Source organism: Lupinus angustifolius, chromosome LG09 (assembly GCF_001865875.1).
Source record: "Lupinus angustifolius cultivar Tanjil chromosome LG09, LupAngTanjil_v1.0, whole genome shotgun sequence".
NCBI classification, from domain to species: Eukaryota; Viridiplantae; Streptophyta; class Magnoliopsida; order Fabales; family Fabaceae; genus Lupinus; species Lupinus angustifolius.
The window spans coordinates 19,005,783-19,019,877 of NC_032017.1; the positions used below are offsets into that span (position 1 = coordinate 19,005,783).

At 35.7% G+C, this 14,095-nt stretch overlaps 2 protein-coding genes across 2 annotated transcripts; both read left to right on the top strand.

Annotated features, from left to right (window-relative positions):
* Positions 1-5,311, top strand: LOC109357202 (RING finger and transmembrane domain-containing protein 1-like). Its single transcript, XM_019600985.1, has 8 exons — positions 1-1,190; positions 2,016-2,092; positions 2,220-2,385; positions 2,886-2,974; positions 3,060-3,224; positions 3,327-3,404; positions 3,905-4,008; positions 4,817-5,311. The coding sequence occupies exons 1-8, from the start codon at positions 437-439 to the stop codon at positions 4,920-4,922; spliced, it is 1,539 nt and encodes a 512-aa protein (XP_019456530.1). The 5' UTR covers positions 1-436; the 3' UTR covers positions 4,923-5,311.
* On the top strand, positions 6,847-8,828 carry LOC109356326. Its single transcript, XM_019599650.1, has 4 exons — positions 6,847-7,075; positions 7,284-7,365; positions 7,456-7,872; positions 8,087-8,828. Exons 1-4 carry the CDS (start codon positions 6,847-6,849, stop codon positions 8,826-8,828), a joined length of 1,470 nt encoding a protein of 489 aa, XP_019455195.1.

Below are 14,095 nucleotides of genomic sequence, written 5' to 3' on the forward strand. Positions count from 1 at the left end.
GGAAAACGAAAGTTTCAGCTCCAAGACTTTGACTTTTCTCCTATTCCTTTCTTCATCTTCACCATCATCATTCGTTATCATCACCTTCCTTTCATTTTCTGCCACCGTTCCTGGTTTTGCTCAAAACCCTCTTCACTCTTCTCTCTTTTCATTCATTACGCTCAATTTTCCTTCCATTTTTCATTTTTTCTTCAATCAGTATCTCTCAGGTAATAACCTAATGACCCTTTTTTTCCTCTTCATTTTTCCCTTTTTTTCTAATTTATCTTGTTTCTGATATTTAACCCTGTTATCGTTCAAGGGTTTGAAAATAACACATTTTTGGGGGAAAAATCGTTTTTTTAATTTTTGTGATCAAACAAAATAAGAAAATTAGGAAAGATCAGACACAAGAGAGGCAAATTGAAGATTAGGGTTTTCTCGTTTTGTGAAAAAGATGGAAACTTTGGATGTTAATTCAGAGCAATATGCTACCATGTCTTCTAATTCATCATCATCTTCTTCTGGAGGTGTTAATAGTAGTGATAACAATGTTAATAGTAATAGTAGGGCTGGCACTGTAACCTGGTATGGCATGAATTTACCCTCTGTGAGAACTTTGCGTTCTCCAATTTCCTTTTTGTTGGAGAACTCTGGCATCTTAACCTCAGCCCCTGATTCTGAGGCTGTGACTGTCAACAACGGGGTTACGGGTTCGGAGTTACGGTCTCAGCTTCAAACTCAATCACTCCATGGTGGTGGTGCTTCAGCTGCTGCTGTTGGAACACCCTGCACCAATAGTGCTGGTGAGGTTGCAATAAGGATCATTGGATCTGGAGAGAATGATCACAGTGTAGTAGGGTCTGGTTCTCTTTCATCATCGTCATGGAATCGGCGTGGAGAAGTTGGTTATGGTGGATATGATGATGTCGTGAGGGATAGAGATGGAATGCATGGGTTGGTTGATGGTGGTGGTGAGGATCATGGTGGAATTTCGGCTAGTGAGAGGGTTCCTCGTGTGTCTTCATCTTCATCTTTGGCTGGTAGTGGACAAGTTGGTGGAGAGGCTGCTGGGAATGGCTTAGAAAGTAACGGTAGGGAGTTGTCGTCCTACCAGAGGTATGACATTCAGCAGATTGCAAAGTGGGTTGAGCAGATTCTGCCTTTCTCGCTCTTGTTGTTCGTTGTTTTCATCCGCCAGCATTTGCAAGGTATAACCACCATTGATTCTGATTGGTAATATTATGTTTTTGGCTTCAGAAGTTCCTCCTAGGGTAACAATGAAATCGTAGGCATTGTGTGTTTCCCTTTGTTTGCTTTTTATTTACTATTAGTACATTTGTTGTCAAAATATTGGGAGAATTGTTTCTGATGTATATAGTATATGCTAGACTTTCATGATATTTCCATACCAAGCCAATCACTGATTTGTTTAGGGCGTGTTTTTCTTCATGATGTTCTTAATAATTTTGTGTCCATATTACTTGGTTGCCCATTTTGTATGGGACCCTGGTTGTTTGTTGTTAAGGAATGTGCTTGGTGGAATAATGATATGACAAAGAAAGGCTGCCTGACTTTGGGAGTGATGCAAACTATAGAAGTAGCATTACATCTTTATTTTCTATCCCTTTTTAGTTCATTTTGGTCATTGCCAAGTGTTAAACAATACTGAATACTGCATGTTACCTGTGAGGGAAGAGTGTAGAGGAAAAGAAAAGATTATCTCATAATTTTTTTGATGATCACACGGATTCTGCTTTTCTTTTGTTTACTTTTTCTCCATTCGGCAGTGTCCCACATTTGTAAGGAAATTGCAGCTTTGCTAATTGTAAGAAAGGTAAAGGCGTATTTGGAAGACTTAATAAAACAGTGCTTTCTACGTCTTGAGTTGTCATTGTGTCTTTATTTTTTGCAACCGCTTCCTCCCTTCCTCCATTCAATCCATGTAGCAGAACCCACCTAGTAGGACTAAGGCTTGGTTTTTGCTGTTGATTATTTCCATATTACTTGGTGATATTCATTTCAATAACTTGCAGGTTTCTTTGTCACAATTTGGGTATCAGCTGTGATGTTCAAGTCAAATGAAATTGTTAAGAGGCAGACAGCTTTAAAGGTGTTACCCCGATTTTGCTCATCTGTTAAAACTTCAATTCCTAAATCAACTTTCCATTCTGTAAACCCCTCCCATTCATATTGAAAGAAATGAGAGACTCAACACAAGTTTATGTTTTATTTTGCAGGGAGATAGGAAAATATCTATCCTTGTTGGTATCTCAGTTGCCTTCATGCTTCATGTGATGTGCATTTACTGGTGGTATCGAAATGATGATCTTTTATACCCGCTGGTCATGATTCCCCCAAAAGCCACACCTTTTTGGCATTCAATATTCATCATTTTGGTTAATGGTATGGACTTTGTGTATGGGTTATCATTTATTACATTGTCATAAATGGTTTTAAACTGGACATTTTGTTTGCTCTAATTTGCATGTGACTGTAGTACATGATCGAGATATAAAGCACCTTATGAATATAATTATGCAGTCTTGGCAAAATGCTGATTGCTTGACCTACCGAACGCCGAATCCTTTCAATTTTCTATAAAATACTCAATATTTACCCAAAACTGAATATTAACGTTACTTTTGGGTAGCTTTTAATATTGTTATGGAGATAGTTTTTTTAGCGCTGCTTATTTGCTTTAGGACTTTAGCATTTGTTTCACACTGATAATTAGCAATACCTTTCTGAATCTCTTTTAAGCTATGCCAATATGCTTTTTTTCTTTGTCTTAGCTGATTGGTTCTCATGTCACATCTTGATTTATCCTCTTATATTATAATTTTGTGGCCTTTAGCCATTCTAATTTTTGTTAGTATTAATGGTCATGATATATATTGACTCAGATACATTGGTGCGGCAAGCAGCAATGGCTTTCAAGTGTTTTCTGCTTATATATTACAAAAATGGCAGAGGTCAAAACTTCCGTCGGCAGGTGATTAGTATCTTCCATATACAACATGTAATTTTCTAGTATAATTTATTTCTATATCATCTGAATTTGTCTAACTTATTTCTAGGCTCAAATGTTGACTCTGGTTGAGTACACGTTGCTGCTGTATCGTGCCTTGCTGCCCACACCAGTTTGGTACCGGTTTTTCTTGAACAAGGATTATGGCAGTCTCTTTTCGTCACTGACCACTGGGTTGTATTTAACTTTCAAGCTAACATCTGTTGTTGAGAAGGTATGTTTTCATTCTTTAAAATTAGTCTTCTTAGTTATGTATTGAATGATGTGTATGAGGCTAAACTATTCCATTGTCTAAGACCTTCTATGTGCTTGTTAGGTTAAATGCTTTTTTTCTGCCGTGAAAGCGCTATCAAGAAAGGATGTCAACTATGGGGTTTGTGCCACAATGGAACAGGTAATTTTCCTGTTTCAGTAAAAAAAAAAAATCATTGTTGATCAGAATAACCACATTTGTAAATAACACTTATCTCTGCTTTATAACAATTTTTGGTTCTGTTTTGTTATGTTGTTTGGAAGGTGTTGCTTTCTCGAGTTTTTTTAAATGCAAAAGTATCTATAAAATATATTGAAGTTTCACATGTAAATTCAGTTGCATAAGAGAAGGGTGTGTAACTGTGTATTTAACTATTCTCATCCAAGTAATATGTTTCATCAGTCTGAGAATAAAGCTATGGTAGCATGTTCTATTTGCCCCCTATTCAAAATCCTGAAATTCAGCAAGGGAATGAGGGGTTATAGCTTTGCCTGAAAGTTACCAAAAGATCTTTTGTGAATTTTGTGAATGCTCTTATAATCTTATTTGTTTATAGCTTTTCCTCCACTATAGCTAATCTGTTATTGAAGACTTTCATTGGGCAATCCTTTTAAATATGATTCTAAGTTATTGAAATGCAGGTTAATGCCGCTGGTGACCTATGTGCTATATGCCAGGAGAAGATGCATGCTCCCATCTTGTTGCGCTGTAAACACATTTTCTGCGAAGAGTGTGTGTCAGAATGGTGAGTTCATAATTTATTCCTCTTCTAGAACTTTTATTCTTATACCATAAATTTTTTATATACATTCAGAAAGCCATTAAATACTTGTTTAGGTTGGAGTAGAAGTCAACTGAGTTTTCCCATAAATTCTTCCTAAGATTTTTCAAGAATCTTCTATACATTCATATAAAATTCTCAAGAATATCTCGATTTTGGTTAATGGTTTGCATCTCTCTTGTTAATGGTTTGCATCTCTCTTGCACATGAAAAAAAGACATATATTTGGTTTTTATGTATAATAACTTTCTATGTAATAATTCATAAAATTGAAGTGTTTTTACAACTATCAACAGTTGACCCCACCTTGTGAAATTAAGGATTGAATGTTTTTTGCTGTACAACTACCAACAGTTGAAACCCTGGTTTGTTATACACTTAAATACTTATTTGTTCCAGGATCTGTCCTGAGAAAAATTCCTTCCATAGTTCTTGGTTTCTTTCTTTATGATCTACCTAATCACATTTAAGTATTACATTGTTAAATTTAATAATTAGTATATGGAATGTAACAATGGATATGAGTCATGAGGGAAGGAAAGGGTGGGCTCCTTTGATCAAAGCCCTCTTCTGGTTTAAACTAGTGAGGGATGATCATATGTAAACTTGGATAATCACGAAATGTTTAAATAAATTTAGGATAAAGAAGCATACATGCGATGCGTTCAACTTGTGCAAGTATCATTTATATTGTATTCTGATTTGCTCATCTTCATATTTACCATTTATGACTTCTCATTTGACCAAAGAAGGCACTTTTTGTTCCTTTCAGGTTTGAGAGAGAAAGGACATGCCCACTCTGTAGAGCATTGGTAAGACCTGCTGATCTGAAGACCTATGGAGATGGATCTTCAAGTCTCCTATTTCAGTTGTTTTAAACTCATCTTCTTTGGGTTGGATCATAGTTCTGTGCCAACCTCTACCGGAAAAGTATCATGTTTACTACTCTGATTTGGTAAAGATTTTTTCACCAATCGATTCCTAAGATATAGTTTACAAGTTATGGCTTAAAAGCACACATTTTCTTGTAATGATGTCACATGTACAAACCTGAGGGGATCCACTAACCTGATATTCCTCATGTCTAGGCAAATATGGTGAACACAAATTTGTTCATATTGTTACATCCTTTTGCAATTCATCTACCTCAACCTGTTTTCAAGTATATATGTAACAGGCTTTATTATGCTATAATGTATCAACTGAGTTGTTCTTGCAAGTGCTGAATTTGTTACTTGTTATAAGAAATTTGGTTTTGGACGCTTTAGTTTGAGTGTGCATATCTTTTTTATGTTTCTTTTGACATTTGTCAGGATAGTAACACTTTTCATGTTTTCCATAGTGGGAAAGGTGTTGTATGGTTTTAGTTTTATGGCATCCTTAATCTATGTTACTCAACTAGAGATGCAATATCTATTTAAATGGAGGACATCTTTTATCCCAAAATATGTATTATTTTATGTTCTCTTTGTTTCTCATTTGTCAGAAAATGTAAAGTTAATATATATCTAATTCATGTTTCACTTATCTGACCAATGAAAAACAAGGGGTATATAAAGTGGTATACATTTTGGGAGAAAAAATGTGTCTCTCTATGTAACTTTGTAGTGTTGTTGGATGGTTTCATAGAAAACGAGGGTTATTTTCACATTTTAATTTACCCACTTACTATCTACTTAGTTTTGAATTAATTTATTATTTTTGTGTGAAATGTGTACTTATAAAACCATTGACAAAAAATAATACAAAATATGCAGTCTGAGCAGAAACACTCTAAACTATGAAGTGTTCTTTCTTATAGTACTCAAAAAGTTCATCTGATTAGAAAACTACATATTAAGTTGGAACACTTTAAGTTGGAACACTTTTTGGAGTGCAAAATAAATAATCATTAAAATATTGGTAATTTTATAAATTACCATACACCTTGCTTATATACTAACTCTTTTTTGTTGATTTCATATGCTTATAAATAGAAGTGACGTGACAATTTAAATTAATTAAGAGTGTAAATAATATTTATGCTTATACATTTTTTCCTCATTAATTAATTAGTTTGCAATTTGGTCCAAATATTCATAAAGAACACCAATTTGTGGACCATCCATGAACTAATTGGGCTAGAAAATGAGTAAAGCATTTTGATTTCCAAAGATAAAAGATGAACATAAAATAGTACCATAGTTAGTATAGTGAACAAATTCAAGTCATTGGGTGGCTCAATATCTAATCTTAGGAAATCAGGTTCGAAACAACTCATTTTTATCGAAGGAGTGAAATTTGCTGATTACATCACCATACCAGTTTTATTGCACAATTTAATGTTAGATATTTTTATCAAAGGATTGAGTAAGTACTTTAACAAGTTACCTATTTTAAGGTTGTCTTTTAGTGCATAATGAAACACATCAGTTCACAAACTTTTTCTATTAACACTAGTATGAAGAGCCAGAGAAAGAGAGGGAATAATTAACGTGACTAGCAGAGACTTTAGATGCTGAAGTAAGGAGGTGGCCAAGTGAAAAACAAGGAAATCTACATGCATTTTTTACTTTGCAATATATCCTACTGTGCAATATAGTACTTAATTTACGAGCACTTTCTACTTTGCAATATACCCTGGGTGCTACAGCAAAGAACCGTGTTATTTTTTCTCTACTATTTAGTACTATATTGACTACAGCAGTTTTCCTCATTTTTTCAGTAGTAGAAATAGGACTGCAACAAGTTGAGTTAATGGCAATTGATAATTTTGTACAATCAGTCATTCTATGCTTTGATAGTCACTATGAGCACTAGAGCATGCTGATGGAAAATCTCTTAAGGTCCAAGGAGTATTGGCAAGTGGTTGAAGGTGGTGTTGCAACACCAGAAGAAGGCAGAGAAATTACTATTGGACAAAATAGAGAGCACGATGCAATGGAGTTGAAAGACTTGAGAGCCACAAATTTATTGTTTCAAACTATCGATTCCTCTATTCTGGAAACCACTCTTTGCAAAGAAACTTCCAAGGATATTTGGGATTCAATGTGTTAGAATGAAATGTAAATGTAATTCATTAGCTTGTGTATAAGTAAGCATTAGGCCTAATTGAGTTTGGGCTTGTAAACATTGAAGTTTCTATAAATAGAAGTTGGTTGTTGGATTGGTAGTTGTTAACCAATCTACACTTTCTAATTCTAGAATATTTTCTTCATACTTCTTTCTCTGCATTTCTTCTTCTGCAATCTGTTGTAAAGTTCCAACAGTGGTATCAGAGCTACACGATCCAAGAAGCCTGTGGAAGCGCCATCAAGATACGCTGGTGCAAGAAGCTTCAAGGTCACAGAGCAGTGAAACATAGCCTCGAAATAGAAGGAAGAAGATGACAACATCGGGAGGATTTTCAATGAATTTACCTATTTTGGACAGCAAGAACTTTGATCATTGGAGTATCCAGATGAAGGCCATCTTCGGGTTTCAAGAATGCTTGGATGTGGTCCAGGTTGGGGTTCATCAACTTAGTGAAAATTCCACAGAAGCACAGAGGTTGGAGCATAAGGAGGCCATGAAAAGAGATTGCAAGGCAATCTTCCTTATACACCAATGTGTGGACAGAGCCAACTTCGAAAAGATATCTGCTGCAAGCTCTGCCAAGGAAGCTTGGGAAACACTTGATAAATGTTACTCAGGTGGATTGAAGGTGAAGAAAGTGAGATTGCAGATGATGAGAATACAATATGAATTGTTGCAGATGGAGGAACAAGAATCTATCTCAAAATACTTTACAAGAATCAGGGCACTAACTAATCTAATGAGAAGCTGTGGAGAGCAATTAATTGAGCGAAGGTATTTTTGAGAAAATACTTAGAACATTAGCTGCTAAATTTGATCATGTAGTAGTAGCTACTGAAGAATCTAAAGATATGGAACTTCTGACAATTGATGAGTTACAAGGCTCCTTAGAAGCTCATGAACAGAGATTTCTTGAGAGAATATCTGAAAGACAGACTTAGCAAGCTCTTAGTGCCCAATTTAAAAAGAAATCAGGCTACCTTGACAGGCAGAGCAGATTCAGTGGAAAAGGTCAAGGAGAGAAGATGAATGAAGCTGCAAAAATGAATCAGATAGATCATGGAGGGCAAAGAAATGGATCTTATAATACTGATTCAAGAAACACTAAAAGAAGAGGCAACTTCAGTGCAAAGAAAAAGAAAGACAAAAGCAAAATTCAGTGCTACAATTGCAACAATTGGGGGCACTTTGCATCTGAATGCAAGTTCAAGAAAAAGGGCAAAGAAGCTGAAGCAAGATTAGCAAAGGATGAAGAATCTGATGAAGAGGTCCTGTTAATGGCAGAAGAAGTAACCTCAGCTTCATTTGGAGAAAATACATCAGATGAAGATGCATTGATGATGATTACAAACAAGGCAGAGAATCAACCAACCTCAAATAACTGGTATCTTGATACAGGGTGCTCTAATCACATGACTGGACACAAGGAGTGGTTCACCTCACTTGACAATTCAGTGAAAACCAAAGTCAAGTTTGCTGATGATAGCTCAATCAATGTAGAAGGAATTGGAGAGATTCTGATAAGAAGAAAGGATGGTGCAAGCTCAAGTATCTCAAATGTCCTGTATGTTCTAAGAATGAGAAACAATCTCATTAGCTTAGGACAATTGCTGGAAAAGGGCTACAAGATAAGCATGGAAGACAAAATTCTTAAAATCTTCAACAAGAAAGGGAGACCAATCTTGAAGGCTCCACTTTCAAATAATAGAACCTTCAAGATAGGCATCTAGTTAGATGATCATAAGTGCTTGGCAACCACCACAGATGAGACTAGAATTTGGCATCAGAGGTTCTGTCATCTGAATCAAAGGAGCTTGGAATTATTGAGAAAAACAGACATGGTAATTGGTCAACCTGAAATGCATAAAGAATTCAACATATGTGAAGATTGCATAACAAGCAACCAAGCAAGGAACAAATTTACATCACAGGTTGCAACTAGATCTACCAAGCCCTTAGAGGTAGTATACACATATGTTTGTGGACTTCTAGAAACCAAATCCATAGGAGGAAATTGCTACTTCATAACCTTCAAGGATGACTTTACAAGAAAGGTATGAGTTTATCTGCTCAATAAGAAAAGTGAGGTCTTTGGGAAATTTCAAACATTCAAGGCACTTGCTGAAAATCAGTGTGGCATGAAACTAAAACTAATCAGGAGTGATGGAGGAGGATAGTATATCTCAAGAGAATTCCAAGAATTCTGTAACAGATAGGGTGGCATACATGAGGTGATTGCACCTTATACTCCTAAGCACAATGGCACAGCAGAAAGACTAAATAGAACACTCTTAAACATGGTAAGAAGTATGCTTAAGACAAAAGGCTTGCCAAAGGATTTTTGGGCAGAAGCACTGACTACAGCAGCCTATGTTGTAAATAGAAGTCCCACCAACAGACTCAAAGACAAAACACCTGAGGAAGCTTGGTCAAGAATCAAGCCTGATGTGAGACACTTCAGAATTTTTGGGTCAATTTGCTTCAAGCATGTTCCTGATGCCAAGAGGAAGAAGTTAGATGACAGAGGTGAGAAACTTATCTTCATAGGGTATCACACAGCAGGGTCCTACAAAGTTTATGATCCTAAGACAAAATCCATCTCTTACAGCAGGGATCTCAAATTTGATGAGGCTCGGGCTTGGGAGTGGAATCAAACACAGGACCCATCAACACACAACAGTCAAATGAATATAGAAGACACTAGTATGAGACCTTAAACAATTACATCAGGAGAAGAGCCCAATATTGATTCAGTTAGTAGACCTTAGAGGCAGAGGCAACTCCCAAACAGGTTGAGAGATTATGAAGTCTTCCATGATACATCAATTACAACAGAAGGAGATCTAGTTCATATGGCTTTGTTAGCTGAGATGGAACCAATTAGTTTTGATCAAGCCAACAAAAAGGCTCATTGGAGAGAAGCAATGATAGAGGAGATCAAGTCCATAGAAAGGAATCAAACTTGGGAACTTACAACCTTGCCAAAAGGGAAGAAAGCAATAACAGTTAAATGGGTATTCAAAGTAAAAGTTAAACCAGATGGCAAAGTGTCCAAGTAAAAAGCAAGACTAGTTGCAAGAGGTTTTCTACAGAGACCTGACCTTGATTTTGATGAGGTTTTTGCACCAATTGCAAGAATTGAAACTGTAAGGTTGGTCATATCAATGGCAAGCTCAATGCATTGGTCTCTAAGCCAACTAGACGTGAAGTCAACTTTTTTAAATGGTCCTATTGACAAAGAGGTTTTTGTTACTCAACCTCAAGGATTTGTAGTGTCAGGACATGAAGACAAAGTATATAAGCTCCATAAAGCTCTCTATGGTTTGAGGCAGACACCAAGAGTATGGAATAAAAGAATAGATGGGTTCTTCCTTGAACAAGGATTCATCAGATGCAAGAATGAGCATGGAATCTACATAAGAGAAGTATCCAAATAAGCATCAGTCATCATATGCTTGTATGTAGATGATCTTTTGATTACAGGATGCAATAATGAAGAGATTGAGAAGATAAAAACAGAACTGAAAATGGAATTTGAGATTACAGATTTGGGAACTCTATCCTACTTCCTAGGTATCGAGTTTACTATGACAGAAAGTGGCATCTTGATGCATCAAAAGAGGTACATCTCTAAAGTGCTTAACATATTTGGCATGTTGGAGTTCAACCCTGCTGCAACACCAGTAGAAGCTGGAAATTCTCTTAGCAAAGGCAATTCTGGTGATGCAACAATTGACTCAACCGTGTATAGACAAATGGTAGGATCACTAAGGTATATCTGAAACTCAAGACCAGATATAGCATATGGAGTAGGTGTGGTCAGTAGATACATGGAAGACCCTAGACAATCACATATGCAGGCTGTGAAAAGATTACTCAGGTATCTAAAAGGAAGCATGAGCTTTGGGGTGATTCTCCCAACTGATGCAGTTGGTGAACAGAAAAAGCAAAGACTCCTCTATGGCTACACAAATGCAGATTGGTGTGGGGACAAGGATGATAGGAAAAACACCAATGACTACTTATTCAAATACAACAATGCATCCATTAGCTGGAGCTCAAAGAAGCAAGAGGTGGTGGCACTCTCCTCTTGTGAATCTGAATACATTTCTGCCTGCTTAGGATGCTGTCAAGGATTATGGTTGAAATCATTGCTCAATGAGTTATGTGTGCAAAATGACTTAACACTAGTGATTTTCGTGGACAATAAGTCAGCCATTAATCTATTCAAGAATCTAGTTTCTCATGGACGCAGTAAACATATAGAAACCAAGTATCACTTCTTGAGAGATCAAGTTGAAAAGGGAAATTTGGAGCTAGAATTCTGCACTTCACTAGAGCAGCAAGCTGATATATTCACAAAGGCACTTAAGAGAGAAAGTTTTGAAATTCAAAGAAGAAAGCTAGGAGTAGTAAGTCTATCAAGCTTGAATTAAAGTGGAATGTTAGAATGAAATGTAAATGTAATTCATTAGCTTGTGTATAAGTAAACATTCGGCCTAATTGAGTTTGGGCTTGTAAACATTGAAGTTTCTATAAATAGAAGTTGGTTGTTGGATTGGTAGTTGTTAACCAATCTACACTTTCTAATTCTAGAATATTTTTTTCATACTTCTTTATCTGCATTTCTTCTTTTGCAATCTGTTATAAAGTTCCAACACAATGAAGAATAAATACCAAGGCTCCTTTATAGGCAAACATGCCCAACTTCAAGCCTTGAGAAGGGACTTTAAAATTTACAAATAAAGGAAAGTGAGTCAGTACTAACTATTGTTAAAGGGTCATGCGAATTTATGGAGAAAAGATGGGAGACACCCTCATTGTTGAAAAACTTTGTATGCTCACTCACACCAAAATTTGACTATGTGGTGTGCTCAATTGAAGAGTCCAATGGCACTGATGAACTATCCCTTGATGAGCTTCAAAGTTCCTTGTTGGTCCATGAACAAAAGATGCATAGAAGTTGAACAACATAAGAACAAGCATAGAAGACTTCTACTAATACTCATTCCAATAACTTCATAAGAAGAGGTATGGGAACAGGTAGAGGACATGAAGGTAGAGGAAATAGAAATTCCAACCGAAACTTTAAGGCAATCCTCACCAGCAACAAGGAAGAAGTAGAATTTCTAAAAAATCCAATGTAGAGTGCTATAGATGTCATAAATACAAATATTGTGTGAAAAAAATTCATCATAAATTATTACGTGATAAATTATCACTTTACATCTTGTTAGGTATCAGTGCCCTAGGCACACCTAGAAGGGGGTTGAATAGGTGTAGCGGTTATCAATCACCGCTTCTCGCACCAAAACCCAATTCTGGAAACAACCCAATTAATCGATTAACCAGTGGGCTTAATCGATTAACACACAGAACATAATGATCAGAGCAGCAAATTGCACAATTATTTATAACCAGATAAGCAAAGATAAAGTAGATACTTTTAGGCAATATTAACAAGTATATGTTAGGGTACAATTATGCAAAATATCAGCTTCTAACTCGCATAAAAACAACAAGAAATGTAAAGAAGATTTAAGAAAGAACATTGTGCAAAGATGGATTTTTATCCTGGTTCGTTTGCGGTCCATTGCAAACTACATCCAGGTCTCCCTTTCTGATCTTGGAGATTTTCTTCTTCACTATATTGAATACAAGTATAATCACATACACCAATTCAATTTACAAAACATAGGATGCTTCTTTCTTGAAATCTAGAACACCTAATCCTTGGTTTGAGTCTACCTATCGCTTGAGAAAACCTTTCTCGCGAACCAGCCCCAACCAAGATTCTTGTTCTCAAATCAAGACCTCCTAGTCTTGGTGAAGAATCACTCTATCTCTATGGTGGTAAGACATCAAGAGATCAATCCAATACACACAAAAACAGATTACAAAAGCAATGTATTATAAGCACAATAATGCTTGAAATATAACAATGAAAGACCTTAAGACTAACCCACTCCCAATTCACTCAAGCCATCATATACATGTGAGTTAATCAAAAATAGTAATCATAAGATATCTCTCTAAGAATCTTTATCAAAAATGCATGAACATGTGAGCAAGATAAGGATGAGACTAAGCATATGAAAAACAGTATGCAAATAACAAAGAATCAATATTCAATATGACATGTTAATCTCTCTTCCTCACACATGCAATTCTCTCTACAAAACAGAATATAAAACATAAAATATGCTCTCTAAATCAGTCCTATACAATAGAATGCAATGCTACACTTCTCTGGAAATTGCCTAAACTTATACAAAGCAGTTTTGACAGTTCAAACCGTTGCAATCAGTTAAGCAGTTAAAACAGAAAACAATTATAACATAAAACAGACCTATTAATCGATTAAGGTACCACGTTAATCGGTTAACCAGTGCAACATGATTAAAACAGAAACCAGTTGTAACAGAAAAACTGATACAACAGTTGAGTTAATCGATTAAGTCACCACGTTAATCGATTAACCAACATATTAAAACACGTGGTTCAAAAGGTAAACTACTCATATGTTATGCTCAACTTCTATACATGTTTTAGCAATTATATTATGCCTAATATGCACATATAACATGATGTATGATTAATGCATGAACATACAATTAACTAGATGATATGTCTCATGAATATGATATGACAATTATAATGACTTAAGAGAATTGCACTTGGGTTCACCTCACCTATACTCACTTACTAAGGCACACATCTCAGACTACTTAGAGTAATGACTCTATTTATATATTCTAGTCTAGATATGACCAATGAGCTCTAAGCATGTTGATTGTTGAGCCATCTTCAAGCTTTAATAAAACTTTGTTTTCATCAAAACATAGGTAAAATATTGCTAGTGCGATCCTTGACACTTTGCACTTTCAATAGGAAATATCATTGGACACATTTTATAAGACATTTTGTGTACATGGAATTTGAGTGAAGAAAATGGATACACATTAGATAGGAGTTTATAATATTATGTGTAATTTTG

Bases quoted from the DNA above. Each gene is read 5' to 3' on its own strand.
- LOC109357202 (XM_019600985.1), top strand. From the start codon at position 437: ATGGAAACTTTGGATGTTAATTCAGAGCAATATGCTACCATGTCTTCT. The intron at 2,975-3,059 runs GTGATTAGTATC...ACTTATTTCTAG, and splicing joins GTCAAAACTTCCGTCGGCAG to GCTCAAATGTTGACTCTGGT. The intron at 3,225-3,326 runs GTATGTTTTCAT...TGTGCTTGTTAG, and splicing joins TAACATCTGTTGTTGAGAAG to GTTAAATGCTTTTTTTCTGC.
- LOC109356326 (XM_019599650.1), top strand. From the start codon at position 6,847: ATGCTGATGGAAAATCTCTTAAGGTCCAAGGAGTATTGGCAAGTGGTT. The intron at 7,076-7,283 runs GTTAGAATGAAA...TCTGTTGTAAAG, and splicing joins GGATATTTGGGATTCAATGT to TTCCAACAGTGGTATCAGAG. The intron at 7,366-7,455 runs GTCACAGAGCAG...TATTTTGGACAG, and splicing joins CTGGTGCAAGAAGCTTCAAG to CAAGAACTTTGATCATTGGA.